This window comes from Poeciliopsis prolifica, unplaced genomic scaffold (genome assembly GCF_027474105.1).
Source record: "Poeciliopsis prolifica strain line A6 unplaced genomic scaffold, Auburn_PproV2 SCAFFOLD061, whole genome shotgun sequence".
Lineage (NCBI taxonomy): Eukaryota > Metazoa > Chordata > Actinopteri > Cyprinodontiformes > Poeciliidae > Poeciliopsis > Poeciliopsis prolifica.
Window position 1 is genome coordinate 1,722,644 of NW_026562436.1, and position 15,273 is coordinate 1,737,916.

The following is a 15,273-nucleotide window of genomic DNA, read 5'->3' on the forward strand; positions in this document are numbered from 1 at the left end:
GTTTGATTGGTTTGACTCTGCAGTGTGAAATAGAACCACAGCAGCTGAAAATGCAACAAATGTTGCAATTCTGGTCCCCAATCGAACCGAGTCTACCGGACTATACAGCATGAAAACACCCACAGAGTAAAAAGCTCCTGTTAGACAAAGTCCAGTAAAGCAACATTCACCTGGTCGGTACTCGGTGTGTCTGAAATATCATTCATGCTTCGGCTCTGGGCAGGATCTGTAGAGAAACAGCACACTTATTGTAGTATCACAGAGATGTTCAAATTGTGTTAACAGGATCAACAATTGTTCATGTTATATATTGAAACTTGCAGAGTCATTACATCAAGGTACAGGTAATCCACCAAGGTTCTCAACAAAGCAGATCAACAAAGTATCAAGCAAAGGCTGTGAATACTTGCACAAATTCTGATTCCTGCAACGTGAAGTCTGAAACGTAAACTGTGGTAAAAAGTGTAGCGATGTGAACACTTTCCGGATGCACCGTAAATTATTTGAAGCACACACGGATCAACAGAAAGCATTAAGCGCCGCAGTCATGCAGTAGCCAGAGGTGGAATTTGTGGAAAACGTTGTCAATCAAATAAAAAAATAATACATTCAACTTAAGAAACTGAGAGGTTTAAAAGATTGCGAAGAAATACAGTGTGTGTGTTATTGCATTAACATAATCTCACCTTGAATACTTGGGGAAAAAATTCAGCCTTTTATTTGAGTACAGGTTTGTAAAATAACTCAAAAATGACTATTCTTTCACAGTAAAATGTAAACTTAATCCAATGAAACTTTATTTTTTAGAGTTTCTATGAACTTTGAATTTGAAACCCACGACTTTCATTTCCCTATTAGCAGAAATGTTACAGGAGTTACTCGGGGGATATATATGCATCCCAGCATGCTCAGTGGGCAGGACAATAATAATAAGGGATCTCTGCTGAAGAACAGCAGCAAAGTGTGGCATCGCGTCACCGTCCCTCCAGTTAGACTCCATCTACACAGCAATCTACTGATTCTCAGGCATTGCCAGGAAAAGCCTCTGCTGTTCTCTTGGCTGAACGGTCAACACTGGACCCAGGAATAGTTCCATCACTGATATTGTTGAAATCATTTTCCCCAAATGTTTGTTTTCCCTTCATTGAATAAATACAGACAAGCTGAAAGTTGGAATTTCTATTTTCAGTGCAATATTATGCTTGCAATCAGAAGTTCATTTAGCTCAACTGCTTTGTTGCTGAAATACGCTATCCAAACAAACTTGACCTTAGTTAAAGCTGCAATGTATAACTTTCATAAAATAATCAGTTTTTTTTACATATGAAGTGCCATGACAATAGAGTATTTTCTGCAGCACTCCACACCAAACCACTGCACGAATGGGTGAGCTGTTAATTGTTTGATATTCCAGGTCTCTATAGCAATGCTGTTTAAAACAGCACCACTAACTCCACTTAATAAACACACCAGGGTTCAGATAGCTGTTATTATTAAATTTCTTTTGTGACATAGCTGTTTGTTATTGTTTGTGTGTTTTGTGTGTGTGTGTGTGTGTGTGTGTGTGTGTGTGTGTGTGTGTGGGTGGTGTGTGTGTGTGTGTGTGTGTGGTTGAGACTCACGCAGGCCGCCAAGGCTGCTTGACTGCCGAGAGCGTAGGTCTTCGGTGGAGCGATGGATCCCGGAAGCTGAGCTGGTACTACGAGTCAGATTAACCTGAGGACTGCGGTCTGACAGACCAGCAGCAGATATGAAAATAATGAACAGAGAAGAGCTGATTTCACAAGGAGAGCGGGGCAACTGGTGATCATCATGATGGCAGAAAACAAGGGAGCAATATGATTGGAAATGATCAAGAACTTCTAGACTCTCTTTGTTGCTTTGTCAGGGAAAATGTAAAAGCTTACTGGAGGGGGGGTTGGAGGACTTTCCAATGTCTGCCAGTGAGCGATGGATTGGTTTCTTGGTCTGGTGACGATGCTTTCTGAGCAACACGAAGATGATCTTCTCCTTCAGATCCGGAGGAACGAGACCGTCGGCTATTTGGCGATCCACAATCTCCTCTGAGGCGAAATGTTCATACATTTAGTATTCAGATTATTGAGCAATATTTCCCCAAGAGAACATGATCTCACCATCTCCTTATGAGAATATTTGGAGTTTTTATTCCACAGACTCTTAAATCTAAGGTAAATCCAAATACTGGCAATGGGTTGAACTTTTTGTCCAATCATTAAACATCAACAACAACTTCTACCATTTGTACCAGTGAGTGCAAACAGCACTTATTGTCTGTCCCAATTGTTCTGGAAATGCAAATGCACTTCTGAGTCTTTTCTGTAAAATACCATCACAATATATTGAATTTTAATATCTGCAATATTTGTTGTTTTAAGAGCCATGTCATGAGATTCAGCTTTCTGACAGCAGTCAAAGATGGATATAAACTAGCTTCATTTACTCGGCTACATTTACATGAGAAACTCTTCTGAAAAAAGAAAAAAAAAGACTTTTAAGGGTTTCGACCCTTAAAATACCCAAATTCCCTCTAAACTTCAGATTTTGGTCCATCTCATTTTAAAATATTAAATGATTGATGATTTGATCAGTTACTCAGCACTTGAGTAGATTTTTATTTATATATATATTTTTTTAACCAAATACTTTTTTACTCTCACTTGAGCAATTTCTTGGACGACTGTTTACTTTTTATTTGACTGAAAATATTCTAAAGTAGGACCCTACCCACCTCTGGTAAGGTCATAAAAACACTTTAAACGACATGTCTTGTGAGACTCACCCACTATCTGAGGCAGTGAGTAGCCCTCCAGGTCCAGCAGAATGCTTCCCGTCTGCAGGCAGGTCCGGAGCTCAAACAGACTATGGAGGGTCAGCGTGGAGACGTGAGGCTTGCTCCATCTTTCTCCGCCCTCCTCCACCTTCTCCTCAAACTTCACCCACCTGAAGAGGACCGGCTCAACTCAGCAAATAACGTTCAAGTTTTTCTCTCCCAAGAGAGAGACGGATATTTCTAGCCACAGGTGAGCAATCAGTGTTTCAATTAGCAAGGCTGATTTTCCCTTTGCTTTAGTCACACGAATAGTTGGATTGCTTTTCCTCACCGGCCTCGAGGAAGCAAGTGGAACCTGTAGACCCTATAAAAGGCAACCTGGAATCCTAAAGCAACAACCACCTTGGTAATTTCCTGGTACTTGTGATTTTGTGGTAAACGTACCTGGCAGACTCTTTCCATTCCAGCTCTTCTCCATCGTGTTGCAGAGTGTCCATCTCAGTGAAGATGGTTGGTGTTGGGACGGCGTCATCCTCACCCAGGATGTGGCGAAGACGCTCTGCAGCTGGAGAAACTATAGATACACACAATCAGTCTCAGATTTTATTTGCAGTCCTGACAGATTCAGTGCAAAGTTCATCCAAACCTAAATGGTGGACGGTGATTATTGCATAATGTTGGTAAATCAGCTCATTTGATCAATTACAATTTTAATTTAGATAATTTCTCAGCTTTCCAATAAGGAGTTCAGACCACTTGACTAAAGACTGTCACATACTTCATCCAAAGTGCTACAATTGGTTCTCATTGACATGGAGACAAAAATGACATCATGTAAAGCTCAGAAACGTTCATTTTACATTATACTGACCCTTTGAAACACATTATTCTTTCTTACCAAACAAACTATAGTGCCTGCACTGATTATGTGGTGACCATGTGGATCCATCGGCCAACACCTCTTTGGAATTTGATTTTAGACGGATCAATCTCCATTAGCATCCTGAGCCAGGAGGCTGCCGTTCACGCACACGCCAGAGGACACAACGTCCATGATCATCAGTTTGTTCCTCTTAAAGGAAGTTACTGATGACAAATGGTGAAACAAATGAATTCATTTTTTTATTATTATTTACAAAGGGTTTATGTTGTGTGCAACTACTGCAGTATTTAGTATTTCGCAGCATTTAGTTCAAAACAACATCGCAAAGAATAATCACTGTTTCAGATAGAGCTCAGAGTCTGGGTACCTGTTGATGGCTGAACTCTGAGCAGCCAGTGTAATCCCTCAGGAAGAAGAGGTGGGAACGATGGCATGGGTTGTTTTTGCAAAGTTTTGGGTCCTTTTTTTTCTGACCAGTGGAAAAAGGACATCAATTTTTATTGCCCTCACTGCAGAAATAAGCTATCAGTTCTAATAAAGGAAAAACACAGTCGGCACCTTCTGTCTCAGCAGGTTGATCAATACCATGTAACCACTTGATCAAATGATGATAGGTTTCATTGGGGGCATCAATTTTACCACAAGCATGACTAAAAGCCTATAGCGGGACTATTTTAGACCATGACAGTAAATTCTTAAGCAAATATTTGTTACGGAAAGGTTTTGTATGATTAAAATTGTTATGAATATAAAACAACAATACAGCGATACGTGGCGCTCATCCGATCTGCCGTCTTCCTTCACTAACAGAGCCGTTGTTTGAGTTATTCTGTTCATGAGGAACAGTGGTTGTGTTTCCATTGGCCTTCAGATGACACAAATCAAAAACTTAAATTTGCTTAATAAAATCATGGTGATTTTGAAAAAAACCCTGCATTTTCTGATAAAAGGATTTCTGTGCGAGGATGAGGTGGTTTCATGGCTCTGTGGAAACCACAGAGGAAACACTTTTTGCATCTCGAGTTACGCGCTCTACTTCTACATTTAACAGTGACTCAGATCTCTAGTGACAAATACACTTAGCCTCTGCGTAGAAATCTGTTGAAGTCTTAAGTTAATCCAGAATCTCATGCTAACTTTCTCAAATAAGCGTTTCCTTTCAAACCTTTAGGTGTTTGGAAACTTACAAACCGATTTACTGAAGTACTGAGGATCAATGTGTGCAAACTTTGAAAAATAAAATGAAGTTCTAATTGACACTACCCCAAAAGAAAATCTGGATCCATATCTGTCTTGTTAAGCAAATGGCATTTCTATGTGTGGTGTGTTTGCATAAAAATAAATCATGGTGAAGTCATGACCTGAGACTATAAAATACTGGAGCTTAAGCAACAAGATTCTCTGTTTCTGTACAAAACATTCCCAATATGGACATCTTATGCTTTATTATTACCAAAACTACAGCTAACACTTTTCCATCAATCACTTGCCAAAATGAACCGAGACACACTGATGCGTCCTTCACCCTGACAGGTGCTGAATTTTTGCGTCTTTTAGCAACGTCAGTCTGCGTGCCGTTCTGCGCAGAACCCCACGTGCATTTTCTGCTTAAACGGAGCTGCAGCGCTCACTCACCTTAACTCAAATCTGTCCATCTGAAATTATCATGAGGCCTAAAAAAATCAGCTCAAGCTAACTTACAGCAGCTACAGTGATGTGGCAACAGGCTGTATTGAATAGCACTGGCTTTCCAAGGTAATGAGCTCATTCTGATCTATTGATCTTGGTGACATGACAGTTTTTCCATGAAGCATAAGCAGTGGGTTTTAGTTTTCATACTGGGATTATGACTGACAAGCTGTGATGTTGTCTTAGAACAAAAAATGTTTCTAGTCCTAACTGTCGGTGCTAAAGTCTGAGTGTCACAAGCTGACAGCAATTTAAGCAAATGGCTTTCTGAACTCACAGTCAGGACAAACGTCTGTACATTATACTTTTGACATTATAAGTCCAAAGACTTGCAACCTTTCTCTCTCACTCGCAGCGTTTCCATTAAACATAGAATTGCACAAACTGAAATTACAAAAATGATGTCGAAAAGAAAAAGTTCTTTGATTAAAAAGTTTTTGTGCTGCGATGTGGTGGGTTTTTTTCATTTGTATCAAAATAGATAAATTTCGCAAAACTGCCAGGAAACACTTTTTTCTCATCACATGAGTCACGTGATCAACAACTGGATGTTACTGCTGGCAAAGACAACAAAGAAGAAGACAGGAAGCAGTATCAGGATGACACCATCGCAGTTCATAAAAAGCTGTGACATTCCACCGTGTTGAATCCACAGCTCTTCTGCAAAATCACAAGCTGCAATTCTTTCAAGATGCCACATAAGTAGCAGCTCCCAAGTAGGCGGGGCTTGTCTCTCTGACACCTGAATGAGACACTGGGATCAGACTCCTCTGATTGGCTGACAGATGATGAGCACTCGCACCATAATTGAATTATGAATTTTTTTTACATAAATGTTTAAATCTTTTGCTGCCATAACTGTTAACTATGTACTGCATGAACATACTTGTTCTCATGTGATCTCAATTTCATTTCTCATTCAATAGAAGCAACGAAATAACAACATTTTGTTTTTTCAACACCAGCAGAATAGCTACAAAGACTTTGTGCCCATTTGTAAAGAAACGCGGCTACTGGTTTATGTTCTTTTTACCGGAGTCTTTACCTGATGTGGAGCCTGGTAAGGTCAGGTGAGAGGTCATATTTGATGCTCACTGGATCCAAATAAGATCCGATTGCAGAGAGACGTCCACCGGGTCTGATTCAGGACAGATGTGTCTTTATCTTCCTGTCTGCCTGGTAAGACAGAGTCTTCGGCTCAAGTCTCATTGAGCGGCTCGAAGTGACTCACTTTCACGTACGTCCCTTCACGTCGTCCTCCTCAGGGATTACTTCCAGCTTCGCGGTATCAGCCAGCGACAAATAGTTTGTGGTGCGGCTGCTCCGCCTTTCAGGCGATCAGGAAAGCAACAAAAAGTCTCCAAAGCAACAAGCAGCAAGAGGCTTTGAAGAGGGTCGACACACACCACAGGGCTCTGGAGGACTCTCCTCCCATGCACTGACTCGTGTGCTCACATGTCTCAAAAACACAAACTTCATCAATGTAACTTGTACATGAGCCATGTGCAGACACACACAGCACCCCTTCAATGATGCGCACATTTGGTACTTATCTCTAACAGGTGAAAAATATTTTAAAAAGTTGCAAAGCAGGTCACTCATAAGCACTCACAGTAACTTCAGCTTCAAGGTACAAACACGTACTGTACTCCCACACACACGCACACACACACACACACACACACACACACACACACACACACACACACACACACACGCACACACACACACACACACACACACACACACACACACACACACACACACACACACACACACACACACACACACACACACACACACACACACTCAGCTTGGAGTTCCTCAGCTCTAATCAGCTTACAGCCTCCAGACTTTATGGCCTCTTGCTGGAAAACATAAACGTGCTCCACGTCAGACCAGGTCATGTGCCTGTTGCTATGGTGTGAACAGGCAGCAGGAAGGTTTGATGGTTGATTTTGATCGTTCTTAACACTCGAAATAAGCAAAATGAAAAAGAAATGAAGTCTTTCTGAAATTAAGCAGATTGACTATTTCACTCCATTTTGGAAAAAAAGTAAGTGTGGCGTAATGATACAGTGATGAACCACTCTACGCTGGTCCAGATCTGGCAACGCTGTGTGAATACTTCTAAAAGTATTAACACATTTTCCCAGGTTCTTCCTCTGGCTCCCTGGAGCTCAGCGAACAGACTTTAATATTCTTTTGTCAGTTGATAAATCACTGAACTTCTTAAAGATCTGCTGCTGTTGTATCAACCTTGCAGACCTCCCAGGTCTGCTGGTTCTGGTTCTGCTCTGCATCCAGAACCAGAACCAAATGAGGAAAAGCAACATTCAGCTTCGATGCACCATGAATGAGGAACAAACTTCCAGAAAACTGCAAAAAATACTGAAATACTGAGTTTCTTTAACTCTAGACTAGCTGTGAAGTGCTAGCAGCATGCTGTTGAGTTGTACGCCGTTTGTCAGAGTTTGGGGGAGAAATAAGGATTGTTGAATTTTGGTTGGACGACCTTGTGGCATCGGAATTGTGTTGTCACGGTTTTGGAGCGAACAGTAGGAATGGAGAGAGAGAAGGAGAGAAAGAGAAAGGGAGCGAGAGAGAAAGAGAGATCCGATTACTCGGAAAATTGTAAAAATACTCTCTAGAGCACTCAACTACTGAAATATTCTTTTCAACAGCCCTACATTACTTCTTTTTGCACTTTGTAGTAAAATAGGCCCAGGAAGCATCACCTCATGCTCTGAACACCTCATGGAGGCCTGATCAACCCACTGTGAGACAACAAAATAAGAATAATAAAACTCCACATTGTTATGATTAGAGCAGCAGCCCAGAGATCTACGGTAACCCAGGAGGAGATGAAGCTCATGTTTGATTAGAGTTCTAAAAGCTTTTGACAAAGCTCTTGGATTTTATTCATATTTCCAGAACAAAGCTGGCACAGCTCTCTTACTTTACTCGACCGCATGAAATAGTGAACATCAGCTACGTTTCCATTGACCATGTGATAGCGCAAACTGGAATTATAAAAATAAATTTGCCTGGTAGAAAAATCCATTTTTTAAATTAAAAAACATGTTTGTTTTTTATTAAATAAAAGGCTTTTGCATTAGGATGAGGTGTTTTTTTGTTTTGTTTTTTTGGTGATATCAAAGTTAGTGTATTTCACAAATAAAGTTGCACTTTGTCACATCACATGAGTCACACGATAAGACACCAGATGTTGCTACTGACTGGCAGAAAAGAGCAGATTACAGGAAGTGGAAGGAGGACGATGTGTTTTTTTAATGACCTGTCAGGTAAACAAACTCATTAACATTTGATTTTAATTGAGTTTCTTATTTAATGAAAACACCATAATTGAAAAATTGTGTTGTTTTTTTCACATTAGCAGAATATCAGCAACATTTTGCAAACATTTGTAATTGAAATTGAACTAGTGAGAAGATTTGGACACAGCTCAGGTTTTCAGAACAGAATACGTCTGCTTCATACTGTCTACTGCTGACTCCAATTATTTAGACAGCTGAAATTATAAGCACAGTGTATAAATATAATTCTCTACTTTTCTATATGATTCCAGGGGTAAAATGTCTCATCTCAGGAGATTTGTCTTTGCATCTTTCATTGCTTTTTGCCACCAGAACACGACGTTACATTGGAATGTGTAATGAAACATTTAGGATCTGTGGTGACTGACCTGTGGGGTCGAGGTGCTCCTGCTGCCCTGTGCTGCCTCCGTCATCATTGTAGCTCTCCTCCTTGTCGTGGTAATACTGTCTGTGTGAGTGTTCATGGTGCGCGTGGGGATCGTAGTGCAGGTGTCGTGAGTCGCGGTCAGCGTCGGCGGTGTTGGAACGGTGCCTGCGTCTTTTCCGTCGGTGGGAAACGGGAACGCCGATGTAGAACGGCTGGGCTTCTGTAAGGGAACAGACGGAATCTGTGAGCCGATGCTTTACTCCCAGTATGTTTGCTTTCACTGTGACCTGCCATGCAAGTTCCAGACACATAGAGCCATTTTATAGCACAAACACGTAACTATGTTACCTTCATGCTTTATATGTCAAACATGACTTAAGATATCGCTAAGAAGTTCCTGCTCTTTCTGACACGCCGACTTCAGCACAACATCACAACGTTTAGCAATGTTTTGTTACGCGCTTCGCTGAGAAGTAGTTTGCTAATTGCTAATGGCTAGTCTGAAGGAGTGGAGCTTTGTCCACCACTCATATCTGAACCCAGAATGGTTGCCACAGGAGATTACGAGATTTCTCAATCATGCAGGAATGAATCAAGGCAAAACTCCACGTGTGTTTTTGATTAGGGAATAACATTATAGTATTATGTGAAGCTCAAAAAAGTCGATTTTTCATTTTCATTTTCACCAAGTTTTGTCTTGACGAGCCTTACAAGCCAAAATTTCAACAAGTCACAAAACTTAAGAGTTAACATGCTAATATTAGCTTTGCATTGTAGCAAACTGCATGAATATATTGTCAGCTGGAGCAGGAGATAGGTTTTTCAAGACAGTAGCTGTAAGTTTCAAGTCAGATATGTCTTCAAAACAGGGAAAATGCATGTTTTAGGCAGAATTGGCTCCGATTGTCATTGTGTGTTTCTGCAGATGGCAGCAGGATTACTACTGCCATATGTAGTATGGCAGTACTGCCATACAAAAATTAAGAGGAACTTGATTTTTGTTCACTGATTACTTGTTGTGTATTATACTGTCAGGACACAGTGACAATTTCTACAAATACGTAAACATATTTTCATTGGGTTCCTACAGCAGCTTTAATCTATTTAACCCCATGATGGAGCGACATTCTGTGGCTGTCCTGAAGAAAATATTGCTGAATGTTGTTTATTTAAATTATGTCGCAACAAATGTGTTGTCATAACATCTGCAACTTGTAAATGTAGGTCTGAAACATATTGCTTTAGTTGTTGCCTATTTTAAGGCTGCCCAGAAAAAGTCATTGCGTGACACTGATTGGTCGACTGATTGATCTAAATGGGAAAGTTTAGGCAGCTGCCCAAATTCTGTCCAACAGAGTTCCACATTAGTCATTAGGTTTTGCAAAATGTCAAGCAAAGAGTTCCTGGCACCGTGCAGAGCGCCTCTGCAGAAACACATTGATGCACACATGATATTTAGGGTAACGCCTCAGTAGTTGCTTCCATTACAAATATCACATAAACTGTTAATATGTGTTTAAAATCAGTCATGAATAAGTTTGTTCACATGATAAGTCATAAAAAAACATGCTGCGCCATCATCCTCCAACTTCCTGTCGTTTTCTTTTTTTTTTTTTTTTGGTGGTTTGCGCCAGTGGCAACACCAGGTTATGAATCATGTGACTCCTGTGATGCGATAAAAGTGTTTTCTTTTGCAGTTTAACAAAATAAACCAATTTTTATGCGGCTAATAAAACACGCCGCATCCTAACACCAAAACGTTTTACAGGAAAACGATTTTTTGTTTGTCAAAATTACCGCGTGTCCCATTAGCAAATTTATTTTTGAAATGTCCAATTTCACAATTATATGCAGCTATAAATACATTTTGGTGTTTTTGTGTTCGTCTGAGTGTCTGTGTTTTCCAGCCCGCTCCAGCTCAAATAAAGAAATTCAACCAAAACTTGAATCGCTATCAAAAAGCAACAGTGTGTTCTGTAACAGCTGAAGAAACAAAGTTACAGCCGGTGACCTTCCTGTATCAGGAGCTGGACACCGGCCCCACAGCTTCATCCTGTCTCACCATCATCATCATCATAGTGCCTGTGGCCTCTACTTCTTCCTCGCTGCCAGTCATGGTGGTCCATCCTGAAAATCACATTAAAAACCACAAAGGAGGATTACGGTGATGTCCCTGTCTTAACTCTGACTCACTGTTACAGCAAACCTCAAATACAAAGTTTACTGTTTGTTTTTTGTTTTTAACCTAAAATCATGTTTTGGGCCAAAATGTTGAGATAGTTCTTATTTATTTATTTATTTTCCAAAAATACTTTTAGTAAAGAGTGACTTTGGCCATTATTGTGTCCTTGTTGCTTCCTCTGTGTTATTCCTGTAGGGATGAATCTGGTCAGGGAATCCTCCTGGCTTCACAGTAGCTCTGATCGCATCACATGACCCGCAGGCCCACATGGCACCACATGCGCCATCACCACACTGACACGTCAATGGATGACAAAAGGGAAAACTCAATGGAAAAAAAAAATAAAAAAATCCCAACAACACTTTCGGACCACAATCCTGTCAGAATGTGGCATTAAAATCAGACAAGTCAGCCTGAGGTTCCCAGCATCAATAACAGACTCTGAAAAAGTTATCATAGTCAGGAGTCATAACTATGAGCCTTGACAACAGTTATAAAACATTTATTACCAGGTTATAACCAGGTTGTTAAAAGTGAATTAACTGTTGATATATTGTAGAGATGAACTTTAAACCTTAAATTTATAAATGTACAAATATCTACGGCTCTCTAAGATTTTGAGTTTTGTCAGTAACTTCTGTGTATTGGATTCAGATTTCTGTCCTGTAATTTCATAACTTTTCATTTTGTCTAGTTTTATTTTGCAGGAGGTCTTCTCAGCTCCCCCTGTCTCCTTCTGCTGCTCACCCAGATCCAGATCCAGAACCAGATCCAGATCCAGAACCAGATCCAGATCAGTGATCACCATCCGAGCCCAGATACCTCTGACTTCAGTCAGCTCTTTGTCAGATCCACCTGCCAGTTTCTCCCCCAGATGTATAAAGTGTCTGTTCCTCTGGTTATGTCTTTTTATCTTTTTTTATTTTATTTTTTTATAACTAATGCTTGTTAGTCTTGGTTTTAATAGATGTAAGAAATTTGCCCTTCTTTGAAATAGATGAACAAATAGATAAACAATAGCGCTATACATTTTCATCCTGCTTACCTAATAGATTGTTCACTGAGTGATACAAGTAAATAATATCCACCTCTAGAAACTTTGATTAGTGTTTCAGATTTGTCATGTTCCTTTGAGTCAGGTGGTTCAAGCTGACATGAGATCCAAAATGACTGGAAATAGGCAATAAGAATGAAAAACACACACAGTCAGATCCAATGTGTGTGACTTGAACTGTTTCTGATTGTTTTTCTCCATAATGTCACAAATTATTGACTACAAAATCAAACTGACATGCAGCGGCTGCTTGAGTCTGCTTGTGTGCATCACATGCAATTTGATGCACATAAATTGCATGTGTGCATCATTGTGACTCCATATTAGGGCTGCAGTTTGGCAAAGGAGCAAATTCAAATGAACCAGCCTGGAATCCTGAGCCGTGTTATTGTTGGAAAAACTGAACGCTCTCGTCATCTGATGACGTCGGTTTCACTTCCTGAAGCCTGTTTGGGATTCTTTTCTAGGCTGATCAATACGTGTCATTCCCTATCGGTTCCTGCTTTCTGAAGCCTGATCAGTGACTGTGAAGGACAGTCACATGGTGCAGCCATGAGCCTCTGCACACAGTAATGAGAATCCGCCCATTGTGACTGCAACGCTCCAATCCTGTCGGCATTGTGGACAAATTTGTGGGTCAGACGGCCTCAGCAACAACTGGATTCATCAAAAGCGACTTTTAAAATGATGCTTATCGAGCCAGACTGATCATTGTCTCTCTCTCTCTTTTCTGTCAGAATACTGTAAGTATCTAACATCACACCACCAATGCTGTTGAATTTATTTGGAGGACGATGATAATATAATCCTTCATTAATGCAAGTGAACCTCTTGAGACTCACTGTCTCCTTTGCAATAGAGGCCATCACAACCAGTAACATAAAAGCAATAATGACACAAGCCAACATGTCTAAAATCAATACAGACAACAAATACAAGAGCATGCAGACACACTCTGAAATCCCTTTATTAAAATGTTGAACTCCTCCAGAGGGACCAGATCACAGAGCTTCAGGTTCTGCTGAATAGTTTGGTTTGTTTGTGTCAATTTCCTTTAAGTTTTAGATTCAGTTGACCAGAACCAACATTTCAAGTATTAAAGTGATTAAATGTGATGCTACGACATTTTATGAAAACACCTAAAACTCATTTGACGTCTTTCATGTTTTGTCACATTACAACCACAATGCAAAATCTTATCTGTAGTTAAAAACAATATAAAAACAATTCTCCCTGCTGATTGTTTTGTTGTTGTTTTTTCTGCACGTTTTACACACCATTGAACGAAGCATCATATTACGTTTTCCAGCTTCTCACTGTGCTCCTTGGTGTAAAAGCCCAAACTCTTCATGAAAACACAGTTTAAAAAGAAAAATTAAATTACAGGCCTTGAAAGTGTTTTGCCACATGTCTTACCTGATGCGAGCAGCAGAGTGGAGGAAACCTCAAGTCCAAACTGTCAGCAGGATCTTCAGACGTCAGAAGTGAAGCAGATTTCTCTCTGTGTGCACCAGGCAGAAACAAAGACAAAGTCCTGCAGTTGGACACAGACAGAGCCAGAGTGCCTGCCCAGAAAATCTGTGTATTGAGTTCTGGATGTTCCTGCAGGGGATGTTTCGTGTGTTCGTGTTTGTCATTGGAGAACCAGTGTGTGGATTCCAATCGATTCACTCAGCTGGCTTTCCATTCACATTTTCTTCCCTTTTCATAATGAGAAAACTATTGATCCCGAAGGTAACTTTGAAAACTTTGCTGCATGAGTTTGTTAACAATAGAATAGAATAGAATAGAATAGAATAGAATAGAATAGAATATGCTTTATTTGTCCCTCAATGGGGTAAATGCGAAGCATGCAGACACACATGAAAATAGGAAAAACAAATGAAAGTAAAATACAGATATTAATGTTTAAATAACAGATTTTTCAGTTATTAGAAGATTTTTTTCCTCTGCAGTATTTGCCTGTCATTACAGACTAGATTGGTTATTCAGCTGAGGATCTGCATCCTTTAGCTCTAGAGCAGCTTTTCATAACTTTGGTCAAAAATATTTAACACCTGATTTATTTATTAGATCTTATTTTTAAAGAAAGAAAGTTTAGTTCTTGCATTTTCTTGTGTGTGTATTTCTCCTGTTTTGATTTTGACAGCAAACTATATTCTTTACGTTCAGAAGCACAGAGATGATTTTAATGTCTTTTTGAGGATGTTTAACAATTTTCTTTGTTCTAAAACCTAAAATTCAACATCAGTTTTTATTCGTTTGATTTAAAAATGAAACATGAACAACTTGTACACTTGGTGATCATAAAACTGAAAATATGATCATGCAGGTTTTATGGACACATAATAGTTAATCAAAAACATGAGCAAAAAAATGGGTGTTTGGATTGTAAATGTTGTTAACCCCTGATCTAAGGTTTTGGGACTTTTCATGCTTTTTCCAAATAATGTTGATGACTACTCATAAATCTGTAATTCCTGCTATTGAATACATAAATGGATAAATGATGGTGCCGCTCTGTTGCGGTTTGAGCTCTTGCTTTGCAAAAAGAAGGTTAATGTTAGTTAATTTGCCTCTAGGTGTGTGTGTGTGTGTGTGTGTGTGTGTGTGTGTGTGTGTGTGTGTGTGTGTGTGTGTGTGTGTGTGTGTGTGTGTGTGTGTGTGTGTGTGTGTGTGTGTGTGTGTGTGTGTGTGTGTGTGTGTGTGTGTGTGTGGCTCTATGTTATGGACTGGCGATCTATTCAGGATGTGCCCTGCTACTGGACCCACAGTTGAGACCAGAACTTTATATTCACCACATAAAAAGACACATGCACTTTATTTTAACTGGGTCTGATGTGAAGTTAGAATAAACTTTTCCCGTTTCAGGTCAGTTAGTTTACCAGTTGTTTTCTATTTTCTATTTATTTAAGATGCCAGAATAATAAGAGACTTTTGAAGGCAATATTTTAACTTGCATGCTAATT

The 15,273-nt window shown here is 39.8% G+C and overlaps 1 protein-coding gene across 5 annotated transcripts in view; it reads right to left on the reverse strand.

Annotated features, from left to right (window-relative positions):
- Nucleotides 1-13,854, reverse strand: part of slc4a5b (solute carrier family 4 member 5b) — a 31,422-nt gene extending 17,568 nt beyond the window's left edge. For 4 of the 5 annotated variants that reach the window (XR_008608239.1, XM_055060635.1, XM_055060633.1 and 1 more), the window contains exons 1-8: nucleotides 13,721-13,854; nucleotides 11,131-11,195; nucleotides 9,070-9,288; nucleotides 3,236-3,365; nucleotides 2,801-2,961; nucleotides 1,908-2,063; nucleotides 1,623-1,730; nucleotides 171-226 (exon numbers count right to left, since the gene is read on the reverse strand). Coding sequence is in view for 4 of the 5 variants with exons in the window: in XM_055060635.1 (XP_054916610.1) it covers nucleotides 171-226; nucleotides 1,623-1,730; nucleotides 1,908-2,063; nucleotides 2,801-2,961; nucleotides 3,236-3,365; nucleotides 9,070-9,288; nucleotides 11,131-11,194 (894 nt within the window). In the remaining variant the exon portion in view is untranslated. Of the gene's footprint in view, nucleotides 1-170; nucleotides 227-1,622; nucleotides 1,731-1,907; nucleotides 2,064-2,800; nucleotides 2,962-3,235; nucleotides 3,366-6,408; nucleotides 6,983-9,069; nucleotides 9,289-11,130; nucleotides 11,196-13,720 lie in introns of those variants that run through there. The other variant, XM_055060636.1, reaches the window with a different exon arrangement.
- Nucleotides 13,855-15,273: the final 1,419 nt, after the last annotated feature.